This window comes from Penicillium longicatenatum (genome assembly GCF_028827895.1).
Source record: "Penicillium longicatenatum strain IBT 33135 chromosome Unknown contig_11_segment0_segment0, whole genome shotgun sequence".
Lineage (NCBI taxonomy): Eukaryota > Fungi > Ascomycota > Eurotiomycetes > Eurotiales > Aspergillaceae > Penicillium > Penicillium longicatenatum.
This window is the reverse complement of record NW_026643117.1, coordinates 2,013,997-2,037,444: the sequence shown is the minus strand read 5'-3', so window position 1 is coordinate 2,037,444 and position 23,448 is coordinate 2,013,997. Positions and strand designations below refer to the sequence as shown.

At 46.5% G+C, this 23,448-nt stretch overlaps 7 protein-coding genes across 7 annotated transcripts; 4 read left to right on the top strand and 3 right to left on the bottom strand.

Moving 5' to 3' along the window:
• Positions 1–1,910: 1,910 nt before the first annotated feature.
• N7484_000758 (putative solid-state culture specific protein) lies at positions 1,911–3,266 on the bottom strand (the record flags this gene model as incomplete). The annotated part of the gene is made up of 1 exon (XM_057111179.1): positions 1,911–3,266. One exon carries the CDS (start codon positions 3,264–3,266, stop codon positions 1,911–1,913), a length of 1,356 nt encoding a protein of 451 aa, XP_056978405.1.
• Positions 3,267–3,713: 447 nt separating this feature from the next.
• Positions 3,714–4,912, bottom strand: N7484_000757 (major facilitator superfamily domain-containing protein; the record flags this gene model as incomplete). Its single annotated transcript, XM_057111178.1, has 5 exons — positions 3,714–3,734; positions 3,760–3,912; positions 3,975–4,293; positions 4,396–4,529; positions 4,586–4,912. The coding sequence occupies 5 exons, from the start codon at positions 4,910–4,912 to the stop codon at positions 3,714–3,716; spliced, it is 954 nt and encodes a 317-aa protein (XP_056978404.1).
• Positions 4,913–6,814: 1,902 nt separating this feature from the next.
• Positions 6,815–8,054, bottom strand: N7484_000756 (isopenicillin N synthase family dioxygenase; the record flags this gene model as incomplete). The annotated part of the gene is made up of 3 exons (XM_057111177.1): positions 6,815–7,555; positions 7,613–7,681; positions 7,746–8,054. 3 exons carry the CDS (start codon positions 8,052–8,054, stop codon positions 6,815–6,817), a joined length of 1,119 nt encoding a protein of 372 aa, XP_056978403.1.
• Positions 8,055–9,241: 1,187 nt separating this feature from the next.
• Positions 9,242–13,220, top strand: N7484_000755 (non-ribosomal peptide synthetase; the record flags this gene model as incomplete). Its single annotated transcript, XM_057111176.1, has 2 exons — positions 9,242–9,700; positions 9,768–13,220. The coding sequence occupies 2 exons, from the start codon at positions 9,242–9,244 to the stop codon at positions 13,218–13,220; spliced, it is 3,912 nt and encodes a 1,303-aa protein (XP_056978402.1).
• A 1,643-nt stretch (positions 13,221–14,863) lies between these two features.
• Positions 14,864–15,073, top strand: N7484_000754 (uncharacterized protein; the record flags this gene model as incomplete). Its single annotated transcript, XM_057111175.1, has 1 exon — positions 14,864–15,073. One exon carries the CDS (start codon positions 14,864–14,866, stop codon positions 15,071–15,073), a length of 210 nt encoding a protein of 69 aa, XP_056978401.1.
• Positions 15,074–18,864: 3,791 nt separating this feature from the next.
• On the top strand, positions 18,865–19,305 carry N7484_000753 (uncharacterized protein; the record flags this gene model as incomplete). Its single annotated transcript, XM_057111174.1, has 1 exon — positions 18,865–19,305. One exon carries the CDS (start codon positions 18,865–18,867, stop codon positions 19,303–19,305), a length of 441 nt encoding a protein of 146 aa, XP_056978400.1.
• A 511-nt stretch (positions 19,306–19,816) lies between these two features.
• Positions 19,817–21,654, top strand: N7484_000752 (alpha methylacyl-CoA racemase; the record flags this gene model as incomplete). The annotated part of the gene is made up of 2 exons (XM_057111173.1): positions 19,817–20,749; positions 20,869–21,654. 2 exons carry the CDS (start codon positions 19,817–19,819, stop codon positions 21,652–21,654), a joined length of 1,719 nt encoding a protein of 572 aa, XP_056978399.1.
• Positions 21,655–23,448: the final 1,794 nt, after the last annotated feature.

Genomic DNA, 23,448 nt, shown 5'->3' with positions numbered 1-23,448 from the left:
CCACCCTAACCCTAACCACCCTAACCACCCTAACCACCCTAATGGTCGACGCCGGGCTTACGCACGCGAATATATCTAGCCGCTTTACCCTATTTAAAGAAACGTTGGTAGTAGACCCGCTCTATGGCCTAGTTGATGAGCTACTCTTGGGCATAGCGCTCGTCTAGGGCCGGTTTCCCACTATTCCTATATGGAGAGAATCTATGCTCTTGACGCTAATGCCAACGTAATGTATGGAATATTCGGACTACATACTTACATAACCTCTCTTAGCGGCACTAAAATCCGTCCGAAAATAACGGTAAGCCTTCCACGGGAATACGGAGCGTTAAGGGTACGATGCTTGCCTCGTCCTATGCGAGATCTTACTAGGGAGGCTGGGTTTGTATCTGGTCGGTGATCTATTGGACTATAGCGGGAGCGATATGATGTGGCTGCTTAGTGAGGTGGCTCTTGATCTTAGCTAGACGGATCACGTACTAGCACTACCGATAGATTAAGACCTAGAATATGGTATTATAAAGGAAAAACTACTAGGGCGTGGATAGGTCGAGTCTAGTGGTTATTGATGTTCCTTGTGATGTGATATTAGTGCGTACCCCATCAAAACTATCTCTTGGTTTCTAATCCCTGTAACTACCTTTAAACAATATTCAATATTGCTTAAACCCCACTTGCTGATAAAAGAAGCATTGATCTATAAACTAGCTGTCTTTGAACTGAACCGCCCATAATTTAGCCAGAAATCCGAGGTCTCAGTGTAATTGGTCTTAGGGTACCAGCCCCACTTTTTCTGCCATACTAAAGACTTCCACCCTAACTGATCTCAGCCTCGATCCAGCAACCCCCATGGGATAGGAATAGTAAACGTAGAAGATACGAGAGTAGCTATAATAGTATAGGAGAGTTACGAAGAAGATTAGAATCCATAGATAGAGAACCTAATAAGGTTATTACCGTGAGATAGACGGACTAAATAAAGAAACTAGCTCTAGTAAGAGTCTAAAGAACGAAGACATGCCGTAGTAGAGTCGAACTATATAAAGAGAACGTTATTTTAATAAAGATAACTTAAACTAGAAGAACCTATTATAGGCGGACTAGAGAGTCCTAGCCTATAAAGGAAGGGGATAGTATTACGACACGTCTATAGGAGAGCCATATAAGAGGTAGAGAGTAGGAGTATAAGCGCATAAGAACACTTCTATATGCTACTACTAGGTAGAGATGCTAGAGGAAGGTTATTCCAACATATTTAGGTAACTAATTAGATAAGCCGTATAACAGAAGTAGGCCCACGGGAGAGATCTATGGGAGCTCTCTAGTGATTATATTATCAATATGACAACAGCACTATATATACTATAGCTCGTGTCATCACTCGTATCTAATCTAACCGTATAAGGCCCACGCCTTAACAGTTTAGTAATCTTTTCATAGGCGGCTTTAATCTACTTAAGCTACTAGATACAGAGGTTTATTGCCTCAAGAATTACCATAAGGTCTTCTTCTAGGGTTATTACTCTTACTTAGGTTAGGGTCTCTATAGCGGGGGTGCTAGTGGCTCTCGCGGAGTGGGTTCGGGGGTAGATCGGGTATAATTAGGTAACGTCTCGGCCTATCCTAATATTATGCCCTAATAACGAGGTTACGCCGTAACAGTAGGTCCGTAATAACTAGCCCTACTTTTTCTGCTATACTTAAGACTTCCACCCTAACTGATCTTAGCCTTGATCCAGCAACCCCTATGGGATAGATAAAGAGAGCATATGACTGAGGAACAGGCAAGAGAAATCATATTCCAAGGTTATAAGCACTATATCGCTATGAATTAGTCCGACATGCGTATTTCAATACCCTCTCTAGTATTGGTTCCGAAATTAATTTCTTGAACCAACTTCACCCTTTTCTTATTGTTTCTTCAAATTAGACACAAAATCCTCGAGTCGAGAGGCGCTGGCTTTGAGCTGTTCCCGATCTGCAGCACCAATGCAAACCAACGCCAAACTCGAACCACCGGGGAGATCAGAAGTCCAAGTTACGAGGACGAAGCTGCCATCCAGGAATTCCTTTTCAAAGTGCTTTCGAAACTCATGCTGCAAGCAACGAGGACTGAATGAATAAAGCAACGCTTCTGAGAGGCCTCGACCAACAAAATGACTTCGAAGACATCCCAGGCTGTATGAGCCAGTCACTCTGACATTGAGATCGATGACCAGTTGACTTCCATCTTCACTCACGATGATATCCACACCAGCAGGGCCATAATAACCCTTACTATGTAAGAAGATGGCAACTTGGTTTATGATTCCTGAAAACCGCCGTTCCAATTCTGGCTGCTCCGGGTAGGACATAGTACCCCCTGACCAGAGTCCATCGTTATCAAGAGCCTGATTGCAACAGCCATTGAAGATAGCTCGCCCTCGTTGAGTGATGAACATAGTCAGACCCATTGTTTCTCCAGGGATAAATTCCTGAATTGCCAAAGAGCATGGGACCAGATGCTCATTCAACGGAGTAACCTCCTGTAACATCTTTCGAACTTCAGTCTGAAGCACTGCTATTGCGGACTGGCGTTGAGCCTCAGTGCGAATGATGAATGTACCCAGGCTTCCCACTGTCTGTGGAACCTTGACAATGAATGGTAATTCCCGATCATAGATTTCACGGATCATACGCTCGACTTCAGCATCGATTTGCTCTTCCGTGTCGATAGATTTACTCTCAATTATAGTTGTTTTGGGAGTCGGTAAGCCAGAATATGCCAACCCCCTCTTAGAAAGTAAATCGTAGTGGATTTCGGGGTCAACAATATGAGGTAGATGAGCGAGTCGGTCCAAGGGGTTCAAAGTCACTGCTTCTGTGGCCGATGGTAACTCAATATCTTCGGGATTTCGGACAAAGCTTAAGTTTGGCCTTTGTTCTGCTGACAATTGATCGAAAATCGCAGATGCATCAAGATGATCGCAATTTTCCTCAGGGTCTGCATCGTTCTGTCCAGGCTTCGAGTCGAAGAAAATCACCGGCATTTTTCCTGCCACGAAGCTCATCTTTAAAGGAATGTTATGAAGACGACGCTTTCCCACCGCATCTGGGTCGGTTGATGGCGCCAGAGGAGTCTGGTACATGAACTTCTTCGACGCAGGTGATGACACTGTTCCCTCACTCCGGGGAGTGGGATATGCAAAGATTGCGACAAGATTCGATGCATCGCCATCTTGAGCATATAACTCAGCCAATGTGCGATCAAGAACAATGCCTTCCATAACAATATTTGTGATTTGGAAGAAGGTATGGTGATGGGAGGAACTGAATGTAGACTTTTCGATTGCAGGTTGCTCCGTTCACCGATTAGTGAGTGAGAGTGGGGAAGATTCAAATGAGTTCTATGCACCGAGCCATCTCATGTGCGGATCAATTGATTGACGATGCATTGCATCAATCGCTCATTTGTAAAATTACTCATACCGCCACAAATAGGCATTCATTACTAGTCTGTATTGAGTGAGTACATAAAATACACTAAATAACGCAGGTGGCGCCCTTGTATCAGCGTGGACCCGCGTGCCGATCGGTGGTGGAGATGCTAAAATTTCAGCTGATCGACAAATATCTAACTAGTGCTGTCTCACCGCATCTCCGCCCCACCGTCTAGATGTTACTCTCCGGAAGTCTTTTCCAGCCGGCAAAGATCATTACGGGAAGTGCAAAAATTACACAAGCCGAACAAAGTACTGAAATACGGGGTAAGTAAATGACCACGCCTTCAACCTTGGAAATGTCATGGATGATGTGGGCGGACCTACTTGGCATGAACTGAAATGATGAGAGATAGCTCTGGCGAATGATATTCTGAGTAGACTCTGGAAGTTTAAAAGCAAACCGAGCATCATTCAGGACTTTGTGGACAAGCTGTAAAAAGTTAGAAATAACTCTAGGTAGTCAAGTTAGTCGATTGGCCCAGAACAACATACAGCGGGTTTCTCGGAGCTTGAGGGTATTTCCCTGTATAGTTTCCTCTGAAAAATGAAGTCGACCAATTTTAGACCTAACAAAGGTCCGATGACAGCACCAAGTTGACCAAACAGTGCATATGTGCCGATGCACTGTCCAATTCGTGCCTCGATGACTGTGGTAGTCATTCCAACAAACTGTGTGGAAAACAAAATGCCCATAGTGAAACCAAATGGAATGAGGTAGACGGTCTCCCACGGAAGGCAGGGGGCACGCCACCGAAGGAATATCAGCAAGTAGATCAAGCCCATAAAGCAAGCCGTTATAACACCGATCTTTCTGGGGCTTTTTTCTCTAAATGAGGGAGCAAAACAGTCAGATATGACTCCTCGTGGAAACTTATGTACGGAATATGAACTATGTTGTCCGGAATTGACTTACCTCCTCCTGATCAAATATCCTGCAAAGTAACCGCCAGTAGGCACGCCGGCCATAATTAACATATTCACCATTGAAGCAGTGAAGTCGCTCACGTTGAAAACGCGAATGAAGTATGGTGTAGTCGTCGGGATAAACTGTCAGATAGTCAGATGGAACGCTCGGCTGTTCAAAATGTGACTCTTCTTCTTACGGCACTGCGACCCATATTGATCAACTGCTGCGACAAGCAATATGCACCAAATGATGTCAACATCAGATCCAAGGGTATCAGTGGATTCGTAGCCCACAAAAGCTCCACCAGAAAGAGAAGCGCGAGCGAAATGATGAATGTAGCCGAGGAGACATAGAAGAGCTGGGATTGTTGAGCTTCTCCAAAATTAAAATTATGAATCGCAAACAGGAAGGACAAAACCGCCACGACAAAGATCGTAATACCAGAGAAATCAATGCTCTTGAGCCTGGTCTTGGTAGATCCACTTTCATCGCCGCCATGTGGGTTGTTCAAGGACTGCGGCATTTGCCAAACTGTGACGAGAGCGGCCGCAACAATCAAAGGTATCTGACCAATAAAAGACCTTCTGAATGATTAGAATCTGAAAATCGCGAAGGGATTGATCGGGCGAACCATCTCCAACCCACGGTTTGCGTAAGAAGTCCACCAATGGGTGCGCCTAAGCTACGTCCCGCGATGTTCACTATGCTGGTGTAATTTTGATAAATCACGATGTCTTGAGGAGGCAACAGCTCTATCTAGCTGTTAGTGCGCCCGCTCGCATTTCGTAGGTGGATGGTTGGACAAGTACTTGCCGGTCATGACTACTGAAACCAAGGACACCATACCGGCGCCACTTAATCCAGTCAAGCACCGGGCCAGTATGAGCTGGTTCATGGTGACGCTACACCCACTAGATCGGTAAAGATGTCAGCCAGCAACAAAAAGCCTGATTCAGAATTTGTATCTTACCAAGCAATACATCCAAGCGCAAAGATGGCATACGACCACAACAAAATTCTCTTCCGGCCAAATAAGTCACCAAATACTCCGCACTGTTTTTCACGCCAATTAATGTATGTTCGTCAAACGTTCTTGGTATATGCAAAGAATAGAACCAACCACCGGTGATGCGACACAGTTTCCAAACGTGTAGGCGACCAGTAGCCAGGAACCCTTCGAAAGACTCTGAAATTCGGATGCGACGACGGTGTAATTTGACGTCATGAGCGACTCATCTGCACTGGCTAGAAATTCCCCTATTTTGATGCATCAGTAATGTGCTTCCGGCAAGGCGATCCAAAGGGGGTGCCTTGATATACCAAGAAAAGTTGCGCATACGACGAAGGCGGCTGATCGCGCTGCGGTGGAGGTGATGAGGGGGTCCGCACTGCGCTCCCCTGGGATTGAGACCTTAGACAGGAGGGGAGACTCCTCGGTGGGTGATTTCGAGCTCATAGCGAACAGCTCGTCGGCGCGTTGCTTGAACGTCGTGAGGTTAGGGGAAGTTCTGGAAGCACAGCTGTGATCCTGTAGATCCGAGGGCCACCATGATCATGACAGCAGAATTCAACTCAAGGGGTTCGAGCCTAATACGTAAGGCATCGGGTGGTAACTAACTAACTAGTTATGATATATTATATAATCAGTGTTTTGGTCCTTACATTCCTAGATCGCTTGGTGTAACCCTTAGTAACCCTAAGTAAATTACTAGTCATTATGAGGCCACCCGAACCCCCTATAGCGTTCAGTGGGACCCCCTTGATCTGTAGTCACTCATGACAGAAACCTGATGGATCGAAAGTCAATAAATTTTCAATTGTGGAAATGATCTGCATGAACCCCACAAAGGATGGTTCACTAATGGAGAAATGTGATGATACCTAAGCTTCCATGCACATAGCATATAGTAAGACATATGCACTATAATTTCTCGTGGAACAGATTATGGTTGCCAAGTTTCAGCAGTACAGGTCTAGCCATAAATTACGTGGAACCTTCTACTTAATACTTGGCAGGAGGAAGTAAGGATGGATCGGAACGAACACCTGCAGATCGCCGATTCGTTTCTCTCTTAGGTTCCTCAGGTTGGAGTTCCCTGCCGTGCTTGGGGGCTTGGCAAGAACTGTGGGCCACATCTCCAAGGAATCAGGTTAGCCAACAGTAGCAAGTCCCTGACAACCAGGTTGTTGATGAATGGTGGGGCGGTCCAGTTCTCGATAGCTCTGCATACATGTATGTGGAGCTCGTATTTACGTATTCTACACCGTTTCACAAATGGATCGTTCTGCGTATCTACGTCTCCATACACCACTTAATCAACAAGAAGACACTCCATACATATACTGTACATGTGATTATGTGAAAATTGCATACAATGGTTCATGAGGGTCATTGAAGCAGAATTGAATTGATGGTAGAAACGAGCTAGCGAGCCTTTGAGGCCTCTCTACTGGCATCGTATAATTCCAGTAACCCAGGATAGAACTTTGCAGTTACATCGCGATATTTAAGGGCTCGAGCCACGAACACGCCATGTCCAATCCCATCTTTGAAGGTTGTAAGAAAGTACGCAGAAGCGTCTGATTTGACCTTTTCATCATTGACCAAGTCCATAATATGAGGCGGGATGTCGACTTTTGCGGTCTGAGGTGTCTGATCCAGTCCAATGACCTGGAAATATGGAAATGAGTAGCGATCTCCCAGCGAGTTGCCATTCTCATCTTGAAATGTCTTCGCGCTCAGACTGACCCGATGCGTTGTAGCCTTGCAAACTCCTTTGGACAATGCATCTAATTGCTGGCCAATGTTGACAATCAGATGACCGGGCTTAGGAGGAGCAGGAACCCACTCGCCGGAGTGGTTTTGGACTTCAAGGCCCGAATGACCGCTTCCAGGGAGTAGGAATGTCAAGAAGCTGCTATCTTTGTGTGTATTTATTCCAAAGAAACCTTCATCTCCAGAAGCCTGTGGATCTGAAGGCTCAGGGTATTTAGCAAGCATCAGTCGATCAGTAGATGCTTCGTCAAAGAGGCGAGCAAACGCATTCGGTTCTAAATCCAGGGCCTCGGCCATCAATAACTTAAATCTGTCTGCCAGACAAGCAATCTCTGCCATATAATTCTCAACCGCGGGGCGGAATCCAGGTACCTTAGTTTCATTTGGCCACTGCGTATTGTTTGTCAGTGGAACAGAAAAAATCATATATTCGGTCGTGATACTCACTGGATTGATACCGCGAAGATTGTAGTAGATAGGATCGTCAGGTCCTGCAAGAGGATGGTCCTTTCCAAGCTAGGTTGGAGGTGGTTAGTACGGGTCCCAAGACAAACATTATACTGGGCCACGGGCAGCATACGACAATTAATTCTCGATGGTCGGGAGTGAGATCTTCAGATTCCACAGCCTTCATGCCAACATATCCTAAATAATGCTTATTGGTGGTCATGTCGCTTTTTGACTTTTCCTCGGCTGATTGAGCGAAGAATTTGACGGCATGGTGACGCAATTCACGTTGAGAATCCTCTGAGATATTGTGGTTTTTGAGAAGGAAAAACCCAACTCTAACGACCGCATCTCGCAACTCAGATAAGAATTGTGATTTTGTTTCAGCTGAAGTCGACAGGGTGAAGTCAATGACAGGAATTGAAGAGAAATTATCGGCCATGATGAAATTGGCCAATAAGTGCTGTCGCACGATTCAAAGTGAAAGTTTAGCCTCACACGATTTCAAGCAAAGTGAAATAATATCCTTTGAAACAGAAAATGAGTACAGAGTACCGAGGGTGGGAACAACTCCATAATCAATGCTTCAAATGTTCCCAGGTTTATTTTTCATGACGGAATTTCATGACGCCCATGCGATACGTCTATTCAATACAGCCAAGTATCTAAACTCCACAAAATGGTTCGAGCTGGGCCAATATACGTACTGTACATATGCACAGGTGGCTGGGGCACGTTAATCAAGGGTGCAGGACGGCACACATAGCTCCGGAGTATGTCGTCGTGACACACATAGAAATTCGCGCACCATAAGAACTTCAGTTCAAGGGGCAATCAGTCCAAGGTCCCAAGTTCCCAGCCTTGGAACCTTCCAAGGTTGGAATTATTGAATCCGAGTCCTGAAACACGGGCCGTGGCGAGGTGACGCATGTGGGTCCCTAATCTACACCGATCGCGAGTTTCCTAATTTTGACCCACTGTTAGTCCGACTTTCGATGGACGGGGTGTTCTCATTACGAGATTCATACAGCGTATTCCGTAGCACCCGACAATTCCCGTGAAAGTGAATAAGGCACGGACGGAGGATGATGAGATTGTTTTTCGCGCATGTATGGAAATATATGCATACTGTACATACTCCACTTCTGAGATTGACAGAGTCTTTCCTTTTTTCAGACGATCGTTGCCGCATTTGATCAATGAATGACATATGTACGCGTTGTTCTGACTTACCTTGGTTACAGTAATGTAAGTAGACTTGGCCTTTCGAAACTGTTCAATACATTTCCTATATCACCGAACGCAGCTGGGTATCCAGGGATGTATTGTGAGTGTATCGGCCCTTGCTGAAAAAAAAAGTCGAAAAGGAAAAAAAAATCAAATCAAATCAAGATGATAAATCGAGACCAGAGAAAGCTCCACGTGTTCCACATAGTAGTTAATTGTCAAGAATCTATGGTGATCGTAAAAAATAAAATATCGAACAGAGTAGGTCATTTCGTAGATTCTTGTCATACTACAATTCCTTCAATTTGTCTTTTCTGTTGTTCTGTTGGATCTTTTTAACTTCTTTTGAACAATCTGACTTTTGTCGACATTTGCATTGCCTACTTAAATATAAGTACGATCATGGGCGGGGAGCATCGCGAGCAACCCTGTTGTATTTTTCCAGCTCTCGTCGGCGACAGTGGTCAGCAAATCAGCAAAAGACGACTTGAGCGCGTTCAATTCAATTGGGAGCCGATACAAAGCAACTCAAATGCGACCAATTTAATTCAATTAGCTTGGGGTGTTGTCTTGCGCCTTTATGCTGGATCTGAGGATATTGCGTTTCTTTACGCCAAGACCAGTGTCCAGAACAGCAGGTTTCATCTATGCAGCTTCCAGCTGCAGGGTGAGAAATGTTTGCAAATTCTAGCTGGAGACAACTCTCATAATGTGTCCAGATGGCATACTCGGCCACTGGATGTCGCCCGTGATGTGGACAAGTTCCAAGGGAATGTCAACACTATGGTGGTTGAGAGTGCCGCCTTCGCCAATGACTGGGAGCAAAATGCTCCATTGCCCGAAGCATTACACTCAGGAAAGGTTCGTCATGAGAACTCCGCACTGGCGAGATTAGATGAGTTTTTCCCCCTCTAACATGCGGCTCAAGCCTACCCAGATGATCGATTTAGTCCTAGAATTCCAAAGGTCAAATTATTCCACGCATAATATTATTATTCATTACAGCCCTTCCGTCATCGATGGCAGGCTAGCCAATAGTGTGGTGGAAACTTTCAAAGAAACATTGACTCGCCTTTTTGAGAATTCAGAGTTGACTGTGAACGATATAAACCCTTGCAGTGCATACGACTTCGATCAACTGAAGCTTTGGAACCCATCTATACCAGAGCCAGAAGCTGAATGCGTCCATCAGACCATTCTAAAGCAATGCAGTCAAAATCCTGGTGATGTCGCTGTCGACTCTTGGGACGGGGTTCTGACTTATCTCGAGCTTGACTTTCTTTCCGCAGAACTTGGGCAACGTCTTCTCAAGCAAGGAGTTTCCACAGGGACGCTGACTGTATTATGCTTCGAGAAATCCAAATGGGCAATTGTGGCTGTCCTGGGAGTCTTGAGAGCTGGCAGTGCCTTTGCATTTGTTGACCCTTCAAGTCCCCTTCCACGTATGCAAAGCATATGCCAAGATCTACAGGCTAAATATTTGGTTTGCTCGACAGCCCATTCTGAGTTGGGGCAAGATCTTGATTTACATACCATAATTGCGTCAACACCAGCATCGCTTTCTCCAGAGAGCTATTCAAAAGCTCAGGTTATCAACTCGCAGATTAGCCCATCCAGTCCAATCTATGTTGCATTCTCTTCTGGTTCAACCGGCAAACCAAAAGGGGTTGTCATAGAGCATAGGGGCTTTTGGCTGCGGGCCATGGCAAATAAAGAGATCCTATCGCTGGGAAAGTCGTCAAGAACACTTCAATTCGCAAGTTACGTGTTTGATGTCAGCAACAGGGATATACTGTACACTTTAATGTTCGGCGGTTGTATCTGTGTTCCCTCCGATTACGACCGCTATAACAACCTGACGACGTATATGACTCAAAAACAGATAAACTGGGCCAGCCTGACCCCCTCTGTTTCCAATCTGCTGGATCCAAATAACGTACCCCATCTTCGCCAGCTAGTGCTATGTGGTGAGCCAATGACACCGCTCCATATTGCTACCTGGAGTGGAAAGGTCGATCTCATCAACGCCTATGGTCCATCAGAAGCAGTCACAATCAGCGCGATACGCACCAATATGAGTCCTACCGACCATCACATGAATATCGGAAACGGAGCCGGGTCAAATTTATGGATTGTAGATGCGAATGACTATGAGAAGCTTCTGCCTATTGGAGCGATCGGCGAGTTGCTGATAGAGAGTCCCAGTGTTGGACGCGGATACATCAATAACCCGGAGCTGACAAATTCATCATTCCTACGGGCACCATCATGGCTTCAGAACTTACGACGCTGCTCTAGTCTTGGTCGAGTATACATGACTGGAGATCTCGCTCGGCTGGAGTCCGACGGAAGCATCCGCTTCGTTGGTCGCAAAGATTCTCAGGTCAAAATCCGAGGCCAACGTGTCGAGCTCAGTGAAGTGGAACATCATATCCAGCGCCTGATTGGTGAAGGTCTTGGGATCCCTGTTTTGGTCGACATCATTGCGCCTAAGGGAATAAATACAGATATTCTGGTCGCATTCTTGCCAATCATGCAAAGTACAAGAAGGAATGCGCGAAGTGACCTCCATGAGATACTGCGCGGTATAATCCCTAGTCTGGAAGAGAAATTGAGCCAAATATTACCGTCATACATGATTCCAAGCAGATTTCTCATTGTTAAAAAAATTCCTATGACAGCCACAGGCAAGAGGAATAGACAGCAATTGCGTCGAGAATTTGCAACCATGAGCTTGGACGATCTGGATGAGGCTAACTCCGTCGAGAAAAAGAGATTCATTCCAACTTCGGGAATAGAGCAACATCTACAGCAGATCTGGGCTTCAGTATTAGGAAAGGAGCCGAGTATGATCGGTTCAGATCACAGTTTTTTCCGCCTAGGAGGAAACTCCATCATGGCTATGCAAGTAGCTTCCCTTGCTCGCTCTGAAGGCCTGGACTTGTCGGTCGCAGACATCTTAGAGCACAAACAATTTGGCCGACTCACTGAAATTCTCTCAACGCGACCAATTGTGAGCACTACTATCCACGCCATACCATTTTCTCTCCTTCACCCAGGTGACATGGATACGCTTCCTGCGAAACTAGAAGAACTTCGAGCGAGGGACATGATCGCGGATATTGTTCCAGTGACTGAAACCCAAAAATTCTTTCTCACTCAGTGGAGTCTTTCATCGTATTGCCTGCCACTCGCTGGGGATGTTAATGTTGATCGATTACATGCTGCCTGCCAGACTGTCGTTTCACAACATAGCAGCTTGCGGTCCATTTACATGAAAGTAGGAGACACAATCGTTCAAGTGTTTCTGAAAACCATTGATGTTTCTTTCAATCACCTGAAAGTGGACGATCCCCTTGAATCTGCCTGCCAAAAAATAACGAAACATGATATCGCAGAATCGCCCATGTCGGGAAATTTGCCCATTAAGTTCACTTTAATCTCAAAATCAGAAAAGGAACATGCATTGATGGTCCGAGTCTCACACGCACAATATGATGGTTACTCGTCGCCCATTCTCTTTAAAGGTATCTCGACTGCCTATAACAGCCTGAGCCAAATCCCAGCGCACTCGCTGCCCACGCCTTACAGCCATTATGTCTATGCTTGCCATCGGTCCAAAACAAAACAGGCACTCGAATTCTGGCGAAGAAACCTTCTGGGCTCATCGATGACCATTCTTCCTACTCATAGTTCCTACTGCGGGGATCGAGCGCCAACTGATATCAGACAAACCGCCAGCTCAAAGCTTCCCACTCCTCCCGAAGATCTTACTGTGCCAACCCTAATGAACGCCGCCCTTGCCGTTGTTCTTTCGCGACGCCTGCAGGTATACAATGTAGTTTTTGGTGTGGTGATGAACACCCGTGATATTGCTGTACCAGGGGTGGAGCAAATTCTTGGCTCTTGCATCAACATCAATCCATTCCGCGGTGTCTCGGAGCCAACACAAACTGTTCTTGGCCTCTGTAACGCGCTTCAAGATCAATACGTCAACGTTGCCAGATATGGTTATCTCGATCTCCCGTATATCGTTGCCAACTGCACAGACTGGGATCCTAAGACCAAACTAGGCGTCATGATCAATCACCTCGACGGAGCGAAGCAGCCAATTCATCTCAAGCTGAATGGTGCTGTATGCACATCTTCCGAATGGAAAGCAAATATCAATCTCATTGATCAAATACTTGTTCGCTCCATCACTGTTGGAGACGAGTTGAGAGTTCAAATTCTCACATCAGATAAAATCCTGAGTGCAGAGGCTGCGTGTGCTATGGCTAGGGAACTGGTAGACACCGCACGTCTACTCTCTAAAAGCCCCAACGTGATTCTTTCTTCTCTATATCCAGGTCAACCTGATCTTGTCGCCTCTGCTAATTAGGCTTTCCTGTTCAGTTTTAAAACCAAATTGATGTCAACCTTCCGGGCTATTGTCCGTATATTGCACTTATTACACTTATTTGGTCAAAATCACCGACAGTGATTCAAGTCTCTGACAATTATTCCCGTTTTAGATAAAATCGTCAAGAGAAGGCGAACTACACCCTTTCTGATTGTAAATAGGAGCGATTGTCTCGATAATTTGAGTTAAGTCGCTTACATAGGGCCTTTTCGGTGAGATCCGGCGTTGCGGCTTTCCTCAATTCAATGCCAGAGGCAAAAAAACCCGATCCCCGGTTTTCCCCGCAAACTCTCCACAACTCGGAGTCCACTAGACCCAACATTCAAATGTTTAAGGCGGAAACAAACTCAATGTTGAATCTAATATGGTGTAGACCTTCTATTAGTCGGGTTTTGGCTCTGAACCGGCCTCTATCATACTCTATGAATGAATTTATGTAATTAGGAAAACTACATCGATCAAAAATTCTAAATAGCACATACTCTAAGGCATCGTCGTACTTTAAGGCTCTAGCGGAACTATAGCTTCCCCCTAATACATCCTAACTAGACCTAGATAAAACCCGCGGGAGCTACTAAATTCTAGTCCCATGCCCGTGGGCCCTTAGTCATATAGGCTAGGATAATATGGTTTTAACTACCACGCCCCACTCCTATGGGATTTTTTTTTACCTATTTCCCGTCCTAGGTATATCTATAGGTTTCCTATAGGAGTCATAAAATTACCTATATCTATATAAAGTCCCTATATAATCTACTAACTAAGAATACTAAAAGATTAGTAATTTATCTAGTTTCTATATATATAATCTTTAAGGAAAAGACTTAGATTTTTTATCTCCATACTAAATTAAATTCGTTAAGTTTTAACTAGTCTTCCTCTTAATTCTATTTATGTTTTTCTAATAAGTCCTCTAGCTTATCTATTATCTTATTATCTATCTTAGACCTAGATAAAACCCGCGGGAGCTACTAAATTCTAGTCCTATGCCTATGGGTCCTGTCACGGTGTGAACTGTTAGGGTCCGTGGGGACCCGCCAGGACTGATAAGGAAGATCACAGGCACGTGATCTATGATCCATTTATCTACACATCCATCCTGGATCCTGTTATAGCTCTTCGAGCTACGTCTTGTATAATAGCTTACGCTAGTCTGCCCCCGTCTGCCACCTGATCAATTAGAACCCTTCTGGATACGTTCTGATCCCGTCGATCTCCTCCTATTACAACCCTGTCCGCCCGCACCCTGATACTACGTAGCTCCTCCCCCTTTAGGAGTTGATTATCTAAAGATATCCGACCTAGTCCCGTAGCCCCCGTTCCTGCTAAGCGACCTAGAGTAGTTCGCTGAGTATATAAGAGACCACCCCGACTAGTGGTTCGAATACTGCCGCCGCGTGTATGACTATATCGAAAGTGTCCACTCAGATGCGACCGACGCCCGTGAGCGCGTAGACTAAGCCAAACTGTAGCTATAAGCCGCGAAGATAGAGATTAGCCGCCTCACGAATGAGCTAGCCATGGCCGAGCGTAACCGCCTGCGAGATGCCGCTATCCTGGATTACTAGAAGAAGCTCTATGACGAGGTATAATAGAATATCGCCCGCGTGGAAGCCGCGCGGATGCGTGCGGCCAAGCTCGCCATCCCTATGGTGAATACCGCACCCGTCCCTGCCCTTAAGCCTGCTGCTGAGCCTACTATAGCTGTTACTATGGGAGCGCCTCCGTCGCTTACTCCTAAGTCTTCTGGCTCCTATATACGATCTGAACGTCTTCCCGACCCTGATAAGTTTAAAGGGGAACGAAAGGACCTCCGCCGATTTATTTCCTAGGTTAAGGAGAAGCTGAATATCAACCATGACTGTTTCCCGACCCCGTAGTCCTAGATGACCTATATAACTAACCGTCTGAAGGGCGTCCCTTACGCCTAGATCCTGCCGTATATCTATGAAGGTATCTACTAGTTAAACGACTTCACTAATATCCTAGACATCCTAGAACGGGCCTTTAGAGACCCTAACCGCGCCCGAAATGCCCGAAACGAACTCTACCGCTTACGATAGGGAAATAAAGAGTTTAGTTTGTTCTTCGCGGAGTTCTAGCGTCTTGCTATGGAAGGCGAGATATATAAAGAAGCCCTACCCACGATGCTTGAGTAAGCGATTAACCGAGAGCTAAAGAGTATGCTACTATACCACGAACCGCCGAAGGGAGACTACCTCGACCTAGCATAATTCCTTTAGAACCTAGAGAATCGTCGGGCCTAGTACGACAGCAGCTAGTTAGCTACCCCCCAAACTTCCTCTGTAGCTATAAGGGCCGCCTTAAAGGCCACCGAGCCTAACTCCTGGAGATAAGGCCCTGAACGAGTTCTAACTCCCCCGCCCGCGAACCCTAATACTATGGACCTATCTACTACCCGCCGCCGGTTCTCCCCTAACCGCTAGAACCCATCCCGCTATGAATAGAACGCCTGCTTCCACTATGGCTTAAAGGAGCACTTCGTCTAAGACTACCTGTAAGCTGATAAGCGCCCACTGGCGGCCCGCTAGATGACCGTTTTCTCCTGTTCGCCCCTGAACGGACCCCGTTCCCCCTCTCTGGGTAGTAACCCCCGCGGCCGCTCTACCTTTAGCCGCTCGCTATCCCCTAAGGACTCGGTAAAAGGCGTTAGCCTGGCCTAAGTCGCGACTAGGCGCTATAACCGCGCGTTATCTATCTATCTATCGCCGCCCTAAATGGCCTCTCCGTTGAAGAGGAAACCCGCCGATCCGATCTAATGATATTACCTATTATACTATACCAAAAGGAAAAGGAACTCCTAAGTTACGCTATACTAGACTCCAGGGTAGAAGGAAAGAGATTTATCGACCAAGAGTAGGCCTAAGAGAACGGTCTTACCCTCCTACCACTTACGAACGCGATCTAACTAGAGGGATTTAATAGGCAAGAAGCTAAGAGTGGCCTGATCACCTACTACGTGTAGATACACATCTATATTAATAACTACCAAGAGAGAAGAGCTTACTTCCTAGCCACATAGCTAGCGCACTACCCGATTGTATTGGGCCTACTATGGCTGAAAGTGCACGACCCCTATATTCGCTTCGCCGAACATACCGTTGAGTTTAATAGTGACTACTGCCGAAGGAACTATAATACACCCTAGCGAAGCGCGAAGATCCAAGCGCTCTATAACATACCTATTAAGACCCGTCCGAAGTCCCTACCTACACGACCCGCTAGTCTCGAGAAACGAGACGTGGCGGCCGTGTCGTTATCCGCGTGCGCTATATACGCTAGAAGGAACTACCGAATGTTCGCTATAACTACTGAAGATATCGAAGCTATACTGAACCTGAAGACCACTACCGAGCCCGACCCTACCTCTATACTGCCTATGGAATTCCGAGACTTCGCAGAAGTGTTCTCCCTGGAGGAAGCCAATCGCTTGCCGCCCTATCGACCTTACGATCATAAGATTATATTATAAGAAGATAAACCCCTGCCGTTCGGACCCCTATACCCGATGTCCTGGAATGAGCTAGAAGTCCTAAAAGACTGGATTGGAGATAACCTAAAGAAAGGGTTTATCCGTCCGAGCTCTTCGCCTGCGGCCTTACCCGTTCTGTTTGTTAAGAAACCAGACGGAGGCCTCCGGTTCTATATGGACTACCGCGCGCTAAATGCGATCACTACCAAAGACCGTTACCCGCTGCCGCTTACGAAGGAGACCCTGAATAACCTAAAAGGGATGAAATACTTCACGAAGATTGACATCATCTCCGCTTTCAATAACCTGTGGATCGCGAAAGGACAGGATGTAAAGCCACCCTATAGGTCATGAGTTCGAATCCCAGTGTGCGCGATTGAATTTTCATGGCTTACAAATCTTGCCTAGATTTGGGGGCTAGCATATATTACCTAATCCTTTCTGTCCTGTTCTAGCGCTAAGGGACTAGCGTGACCTAGAAGAGGGGTACTGTCACGGTGTGTATGCGTACAACCGTTCTGCCTGAGTTCTGCCTATAGATTAAGGTATATATATGCGAGAGCAGTGTAAAGCTTTGGCTTTACATACTAGTCTTTTGCTGATAGCGCAGCGGTTTAGCTTCTGAATGCTCCCAGAGGTCACGCCGTGACAGGCCTAAGGAGTTAGAAATAATATTCCTTAAGAATAGTGAGAATAGTAAGAATAGTAAGAATAGCGAGCATAATAAGAATAGTAAGGATAGTGAGAATAGTAGTGATGATGATAATGAAACTCTTCTAGTGATAGAGGAAGAAAATACCCTAATATGTCACGGCGTGACCTCTGGGAGCATTCAGAAGCTAAACCGCTGCGCTATCAGCAAAAGACTAGTATGTAAAGCCAAAGCTTTACACTGCTCTCGCATATATATACCTTAATCTATAGGCAGAACTCAGGCAGAACGGTTGTACGCATACACACCGTGACATAATACGCACATTAGTAAGGACGCGGAAACGTCCTAGGCATTTTGAGGATAACTAATATATTTATCCTAGACCTTAAATAGTTTATTAATATTAATATTCTTTAATTAAATTACTTCTAAAATCAATTATAGCTACTAAGCTTATGTATATAAAATACCCAAAAATATAGACTAAAAATGCATATTTTTATGTTATACTAAAATAAGTAGATATTTGCACTATTTGAAGCATAATGGGCCCCTAATGGGCCCCATTCATAGGCCTTAGGTCCAAGGCAAAGCCTAAGGCCCATTTTCAGGTTTTGGCGATGTCTATACTAAAATACTAAAAAGAAGAAACTTTGACCTACGATAGCAAGAGCTATAGGTGACTAATAGAGAATATAAAAGATGTTCTTAGAATTTATAGATCATTATCTTTTTATTGATATTAAATTTGACTAATTTGCATTTAAGGTAGTTACGAGTTCGTCCTTATAAATGCCTCTATAGATCTGGGTTGAGTTAGGTTCTGCGAAAGTCTAATAATAATATTAGCTTCCCCTAAGGGTAGAATGTAAATCCGTTATACTTATAAAGATTAAATGCCTTAGACCCTAACCTACTTTTATTTCCCTATACTGGAAACGTCTACCCTAAATCCCTTGGTGTCTAAGGGAATTACCCCTATGGGTTGGGCCCATTTTTAGGTTTTGGCGATGTCTAGCTAGAAATATGGGTCCCCGTGGTGGCCATTAATGGTTTTATACCTCCGCATCTCAGCAATGTGTGATTTTCCTTTTTTCTCTCGAAAGCAACAGAGCCGATATCTCTATGGCAGTGAGATCATTGCTGGCTGTCTTGGTGGACATGGCTTGCTGGATGTTCCGCCGACCAAGTACTAAACTGGGGACTGGTAGGAGCCAATGCCATATTAATCAATTGGTAAGTGCCATGTTTCCCGTGGCTGGTGGCGGAATAAGCTTACCGGAAAAGGGAAAAGTATCCATCTGAAACCCCGGTATCGGCGGGATTGGGGTTGATGGTGAGCAATACAAATCACAGATAAATGCCCAGGTGAAGATGACCAGATCAAACCCACTTCCCCACCATATTTCTTGCATGAAATCCTCGTGAGCGAAATCGAGACAAGTCAACTTTGCTACCCCCTCTCGCTATCCATCATGTCAAAGATACAGAAGAAGCCACCAAGCCCCGTCATCCTTCCCCCTTCCTATGCAATGATTACTCCCTCGGAATCTTTCGACGATCCAGCCCGCGGTGAAGTCACCTGGCATACTCTCATTAGCGCTCCAAATACAGAAACCTCCGATCTTAGCGTTGGGATCGCAATGTGCCCACCTAAGACAGGCCAGCTTTGTGCTCATCGTCACGACCAAGCGGAAGTATACCACATTCTTGAAGGAGAAGGAGAGATCACGATCGACGGTATCTCGACAGACGTCATTGCCGGTAGCACAGTCTTTATCCCTGGAAATGCAGAGCACAAAATCGTGAACCGAGGAAACGAAAGGCTGCGGTGGTTCTATGTTTTCGCCGAGGGGTCATTTGAGAATGTCATTTATCGATTTTCGGGACAGAATGGACAGGAGAACCAGACATGAGCAATTAATCATTGATTACACTACCGTCTATGTAAACATTAAGAAGACAAGGTATCTGTTTGTACAACACAACTTGATGTGCGAGGACGCAGGTAACAGCTCTTTAGCGCTCACTGGGCCCGTACTATCATTGACTTGATTTTCCTCTTTCCCCTTCTCATGTCAATCTTCCGGTGATGTGATTGTGACTTCACACGCCTTCTAGTGCAAAAGGTTAGGTAAAGGGTACTAAGGGCTAAGGGCTAAGGGTGGAACGGTGACCATGCTGGCACGAGGGCTCCGTACCGGACCGCCCGGACCGGGCCCACATAGTCATACTCTATTCGCTGGATGAGGGGTGTACCGGACAAGTTGCCTGCCGCGCCATGATATAAAAAAGCACAAGCGGTTCTGGTTGTCAGATGTATCATGAGTTTGCGGATGTGAAACCTCAAATTCGCATTCTCGGTTCTTTTGTTTCCCGATTTTTACGAATCATTCCTTGCTCTAAAAACACTCCGACTCTGCAGCCATGACCCGAATAGTCTCTGGGGCCGACGTCTACGGACCCGGATCATGGATTGACTCGGAAGCTCTCCCGGTTCCTGAAGATGCAAAGAGGCTCATGCAGATGCTGGCAAATTCCACGCCGGGCTTCACAAAGGATCCAGCGGCCTTGAACTCAGTCACATTCACGGGGTCTCCCGGGACAATCATCCCCGGTCCCTTGAAATCTGCTGTCATCGCCGGAGCCCTTCATGCTATGGCCGGCATAGTTGCGAACGAGATCCTGGAGATCCGGGATGGACAAGTTCCCACGCGTGGTGTCAGCGTCGACACCGACCACGCGGCCATCTGGCTGGGCAGCCTCGGTATGACCAAGCGGAACGGCCAGACCGTGCGTGAGATTGCCAAGGAGGGCAAGCTAGGTTCCATCTTCCCCAAGGATCTGGAGAAGGACACGTTCGCGGCCCCGCTCAGGCTACGAGCAACGGCAAATTACGAGACCAAAGACCCCGGCGTTTGGTATCAACTGCACGGGTCCCTCGACGCGGACCCGACGTTGCGGCTGATTGGCCTGGACCCGGCGACACAATGCGACAGTAACGATAAGGCAGTCAAGACCATCGCTGAGCACGTCCGTAGGTACAGTGCTAACGAGCTGGAGATGATGTACGTGTCTCGGGGCCTCTGCGGCAGCATCTGCTACACGCCGGCCGGGTGGTCCGAAACCCGCATGGCTCAGGACCTTGACAGGCATCCTCTCATCAATTATTCACAGCAGACCCATGCTGTCCCCACGCCTGCCATACCACTGAGCATATTCTCTGATAAGCGACCCCTCGCTGGGATCAAGGTCGTTGAGCTGGTTCGTGTCATTGCAGGTCCTGTCATCGGGACGACCTTGGCTGCTTTTGGGGCTGATGTCATTCGCGTCAACTGCGGACGCCTCCCAGACTTTAACGTGAGTCACTCAACTCATTTCATCCCCTATCTTATCCGGGATGCTCTATTCTCTTCTTTCTGGATCACCTGTTGCATCTGCCGTCCGACAGAGCGCATGCTAACGTAAGCTTATGGCAGTCACTCCAATTAACGCTCAACGCTGGTGTGCGAACAGTTGATGTTGATCTTGCCAAGGATGAAGACGTCGAAAGATTGTGGGCCCTCATCCAGGACGCAGATGTCTTTGTCCAAGGTTATCGGCCCGGCGTGATCTCCCGGAAAGGTCTTAGTCTTCACAGCCTTCTCGAGATGGCAGGCAAGCGGGGCAAGGGTATTGTTTATGTAGAGGAGAATTGCTATGGGCCCGACGGTCCCATGGCCGAGCGGCCTGGCTGGCAACAGGTCGCCGATGCAGCCTCCGGATGCTCATACGTGACGGGGCGAAGTCTCGGCCACACGGATGGCACGTGCGTCCTGCCTGCACTGCCCGTCCCGGACATGCTGACCGGATTAATCGGGGCTATCGGCACCATGATGGCAATCAGAGACCGCACAATGCAGGGAGGATCGTACCACGTCTTCGCCTCGCTGATGGCCGCGGCCTCTCTCCACCTTAAGCCCGAACTGGGACTGTACGCTCCAACTGTCGTCCAGAAGTGCAATGAAAAGTTCAAATGGGACGAGATGGGTCCTGACCTGTTTGTGCTCGAACTGCTGGACGTGGCTCTTAAAGGGTGGAAGGATGTTATGCCCGCATTCTTTGCAAAGGACTCTCAGTATACGACGAGATTGAATGGTGATTGGGGCGATTTCGAGCTGCTAAAACCGGTCACGAAATTGGCCAGCGTCGAGGCCTCGCCACAACATACCACGGCGCCTGAGCCAAACTGCTACCGTCCAAGCGATGCAATCTCGTGGCTATAACGACGTCGGCGTTCGTGGCGTTCGTTTCCATAGAAAAACCTTTATTGACCCAAATGAACATACCATGGCTCGAGATTTTACACCGTGAAACAAGATCTTCATGCTTAGAGTTGCCTATTGAACATAGTTGATTACAGTCAGACTGCCTGGAGGGCATCTCCACCATCTCTAAGAATCTTCCACCTACTGACAAAAAGGGGGAAATAAAGGTGATTGTACTATGCAAATTAAGTAGACAAAGAAAGACAAAATATAAAATTTGTTTCATTTACATTTATCTTTTAATTGGAAGTAGACAAAGAAAGACAACGACCCAAAGTATCCGAATTCCTGTTTTGAGACTAATTTCGTCGTCTATCTCAATGACAAGTTCCTCCATCTGGCGTCCCCCTTCCATGTCTTCGAGGTTGCCCAACACGCTAAACGGTCTTCTGATAACTGGTCGGATGCCCTTCTGACCGAGAGATTGACGATCCCTCTGAACTTCGGGCTTTGTAGATCACTCATGCTCTTGGTGCCCATGACAACCTTGTAAATCTCTTCATGGCTGCCAGAGGAGCTCGACTTGACCACCGCGCCAACCTTTGCCTCCGCAATCGTTCACCGAGGCCACAGAAGTTGGTAGCCAATCATACGCCGAGCTGCGAACAGCAGGCTATTTAAGAAGGCACGACACGTATCGTAGCACTTGATTCCATATCTACGGCAGTGCGCGGCGGCCCATAATGGCCATCGCGCACATGCCTGTTTGGGACCCACCACCTGTACAATAATTAAAATAATACTATGTATGTGTAGTCTTCCGCGCTCCACTGCCAAAGTGCCAGGTATACCCTGCATTTTTATTACTATTTTCCGTTACATTTGGTGGTCAAATAATACATAATAAGAATATCTTAATTTCGTTAAGATAGGTTTAGGAAGACTTTAGTACTTGGTTACTATCTGTACGTAATAGAACTACCCACATATTAGAGGGCCAATCAGTAGCCACTAGATAGGTCCTTTATAGGTACCTTAAGTCTTCTTGTCTTCAAATTTTCTACCCCTTTCTATTCATTAATCTCATTTCTATTTACTTGTATAGACAAACTCATTTACTAATATATTCAAATGTTTCTCTTACTGATCCCGTAGTAACTATGACGGCTTTGACGATCTAAGGCCTGAGTGCTTCTATCTGAAATAGGACTCACCAGTTGAAAGTCCAATCGCACTAGTCCTAGATAGGCATACGAGCGATGCCCCTTATGGGCCGCCGTAGGAAGAGTTTGCCCCAGATGCCCGCGCACTGCCGTAGATATGGAATCTAGTGCTACAATACGTAACGTGCCTTCTTACATCATGTCATATGCTTTCTTCAAGCCAATTCCGGTCACAGTAAGTCCCCTTTTCAAGAAGACACGTCATGCCCCGCGTTCTTCATACTCCCCCTCCTCCGGGGTCGGGTGGCCAGGTGGGGCGGCCGGACCGTCTCCATACATACTCCACTGTAGTGGGGACGGTCCGTGTCCGAAGTATTGTCACCCCGGATTCTGGGTGGATGGGGAGACGAAAACCGTGGGGAAACCGTATAGTGCTTGGCTCTGAATGTGGTGGGACTAGGCCCTGTGAATGTAAGCTTCTGTTTGGCTGTGTACTAGCGTTATGGACATAGCAGAGACCTTACAGTGAATATTATGGCCTCTCCCTTGCTGAAGGAGTCCTGAGGAAGTCTCATGTACTGCTTAATACCGAGTGACAGTTCTCGCTTCTCTTTCTCCTTTGAGCAGGTCTTTCCTCACGGCTTATGCT